Genomic DNA, 3444 nt, shown 5'->3' with positions numbered 1-3444 from the left:
TGATTCCTGTATAGCTTTCTTGAGCATAACAAAAAGTGCCCTAACCTGGGAATGGATCAATACCCCATCATAAGAAAAGAAAACAAAGTAATTTGCTCTAGTTATTATTCATCTTGTTTGTTTGTACTAAAAAGATGGGACTTATCCACGTTCAACTGTGTGTATTCATTCAGTCATTTAGTTGGCTTCTTATTGCTAATTTTAACTAGAGATCATGACAAGTTGACTGCAACCCAACCCATATATACCTACAACCTCAGTTTTAATTGTGAAATATTCATCATTAATGCAAAATTTATATTAGTCTCATAATAAAGAGAATGGAGAACTACTGTTTGCAAAAGAATCTGCATATGTACCCAAGTTTAGTAAATCAGATTGAAATTGAAATCTTTATTTCTGTAGAAATTTAATTGACAATTTTGGTTTTATTTTTATGAAAATTCTATATTGGACTTGGTTTTGGTGTTTGAATGTTCGATTTATATATGCATATATATTGATTATTTCTTTGCTTATCAAAAGAAAAATAATAAATGGACATATATCTAATATTTAGTAATTGTATTTTAATGAATATTCGATTAATTAATATTGTATGGAAATGCTGAAAATAGTTGGATATTAATCAGTAGAACCCAGTGTGTTTAGAGGTACTGAATTTTCGATAAACTGACAATTTCAATTTGATTTTATAAAAATGAATACCTTTGTGCGTGACTTGAGAGTCATCAGAGTTTGCTATAAATTGCAAATATATATAAACTTGTGGTTAATTATTTATAGGCACTTTCTTAATTTTTGCACAATCGGACCTCAATGCAGGACTTGGCCTGCCTCCTCTGGATGGATGCAAATTCGATTCAATCTTTTTATTTCTCAATAAAATTTTCTAAAAATTAACATTATTATATTAAAAAATAGATTTATTTTGTAAATATATATTAAATAAAAGTTAAAATTTTGTATATAGTTATAACTATTATAAATTTGTGATGTGTTTGCCACAAACCCGATTGAGTACATAAAATAAAAATCTGTCCTCAGACCCACCAAAGCATAAAGCTTTTACTCACACCAACCTAATTAAAAAACATAAATCAGAAGGTAATAAATATTTCTTCTCAATTTTTTCTTCCTTTTGTCTACTTTCTTGAGCGCCACCAATTTGTATCACTGCCCACCAAACACAACGGCAGCGGGACGGCGGAGCAAGCAACCGTTGTGTGTGGTTCGAACAAAAGAGTTTAGGGTTATGGTTTCATGTCGACATGCATGGAACAAATGGGCCAAAAATAAAATTTAATTTTTAGAGTCGACTAATATTTTTTCCTTTGCTTTTGGTAGAGGTAAATTATTAACATTAGTTGGAGTTATATGGTAAAAATTATCAAAATAAGTTGTTACAGAACTAAAATTATAGTTTTTTCTTCGTTCTTTGCTAAATTTAACTGACTTGATCAATCATGAGTGAATGCTCTCTCTCTCTATATATATATATACATATCCTTTGAATGCAAGATATTTATATATATATCCAATATATATATTTATTAAGGTGGATGGTGGTGCACTAGCTATGTCTATGTGAATAATTTATGAAAGAAGCTTGTGGAATTTGTGTGGAATGCACACTCCTTCAAATAATCTAATGCCACTTACTGTGTGGACAACACACATTCCTTCATATTTTATATCTTATCTCTTTCACGTCTCCCTTTCTGCAAGTGCTGTCCTAACCAGCAATCCACCTTCACATACATATATGTTTCTGTATATGTATATATTTTCATTTGTAGGGTTCTTGTCTGAATCATTGCTACACATAAGTAATAATAGGATTTCTGGGCTTCCAAGAGCTGATGAAATTTATGATTTCTTGTAATAACAGCTACATATATCAGCTTTTATTTTGTCTAATTAATTCCTCAATTTTATTGAACATGAAACTTATAAATTTAAAGTGTAGATTAAAGATCATTTCTGCATGCATGTTTTCCTTGATTTTCCTGAGGAATGTACATTTGGTAATTAGACCAAAGAGGGCTGCTATGATTTTAGGCCTTTGTATAGTTTATTACAATTGATATATTTTAATAATCCCACCAAAGGCTTGTGCTCTTCAAACTACAATATTTATTTTTGGACAATTTCTCTATATATACCCTCTCTCTCTTTGCACATTTGCATGCATACTCAAACAAGACAACTTATAGTCATTACAACCATATCTAGTTACATATCTCTCTCATGGCTGCATCCAACGATGTCCAAATTGTTACAATCCCCAAGGACAGTGTAGACCAGAACCAATGCAACCTCAGTGTTGTTCCTGAAGTAGAGGAATTTGACTACTCAAAAAGGGCACAGTGGCTCCGGGCGGCCGTTCTTGGAGCCAATGATGGATTGGTTTCGATTGCATCACTTATGATGGGAGTTGGAGCTGTTAAAGACGATGTTAAGGTCATGATCTTGACAGGGTTTGCAGGGCTGTTTGCCGGTGCTTGCAGCATGGCGATAGGCGAATTTGTTTCTGTGTATTCTCAGCTGGATATAGAGGTAGCCCAGATGAAGAGGGAAACAATAATGGTCGAAAACGACGAAGAGAATGTGGAGAAGGAGAAACTTCCCAACCCTTTCCAAGCTGCCTTGGCATCAGCCCTAGCATTTTCGTTAGGGGCGATTGTGCCGTTGCTGGCAGCTGCTTTTATAGCTGACTATAAGGTTAGGCTGGCAGTCGTAATGGCGGCAACCACCGCGGCTTTGGTGGCGTTTGGCGGTGTGGGTGCAGTGCTGGGGAGGACGAATGTGGTGAGGTCTTGTTGTAGGGTGGTGGTGGGAGGGTTGATGGCCATGGGTATCACATTTGGGCTGACTAAATTGCTTAGCTCTAGGGGTTTGGAGATGTGAGTGCAAAGTGGGAGGTTAGGGTGTCATAATTTGTGTGTGTTTTCATGTGTAAAATGATGTTGGGGTTGTTGGAATGGATTGGAGATGGTAAGCATTATGAACTGTAACATGTTTCTCTTGCAAGCTTGACATGCAATAAGGTTGGATGTTTCTGTTGTAAGCTGACTCTTTTGCATGTTTAACAAATTGCTCTTTCTTTATGGTATAATAATCATTACATCAACACACATATATATATATATATCCCATAATTAAAATAATCAAATTATGAAAGTCATTGTTAAAGTTCAATAATGAAAATCGAACATGAAAATATAAACAAATAATTCTGATAATTTGACTATATATATTTGATGTTGTCTGTCTATCTATCTATATATCTATATGTATTAGAGTCAAAGTCATGCACATAAGAATTTATAAAATCTTTCAACACTAATATTCTCATATTTATAAAAAATGTTTTTAATATTATTCTAAAAAAATATATAGTTTTTAATATTTTAAAAACTTTAGGGATAATTACACTCTCCT

The 3444-nt window shown here is 33.4% G+C and overlaps 1 protein-coding gene across 1 annotated transcript; it reads left to right on the top strand.

Annotated features, from left to right (window-relative positions):
- The first annotated feature begins 2174 nt into the window (after positions 1-2174).
- LOC105172587 (vacuolar iron transporter homolog 4) lies at positions 2175-3070 on the top strand. Its single transcript, XM_011094093.3, has one exon. It carries the CDS (start codon positions 2251-2253, stop codon positions 2908-2910), a length of 660 nt encoding a protein of 219 aa, XP_011092395.1. The 5' UTR covers positions 2175-2250; the 3' UTR covers positions 2911-3070.
- Positions 3071-3444: the final 374 nt, after the last annotated feature.

This window comes from Sesamum indicum, linkage group LG10, assembly GCF_026168435.1.
Source record: "Sesamum indicum cultivar Baizhima isolate 11 linkage group LG10, ASM2616843v1, whole genome shotgun sequence".
In the NCBI taxonomy this organism is placed as follows: Eukaryota; Viridiplantae; Streptophyta; class Magnoliopsida; order Lamiales; family Pedaliaceae; genus Sesamum; species Sesamum indicum.
Note: the sequence above shows the minus strand (reverse complement) of the source record. Positions and strands in the feature narration are given on the sequence as shown.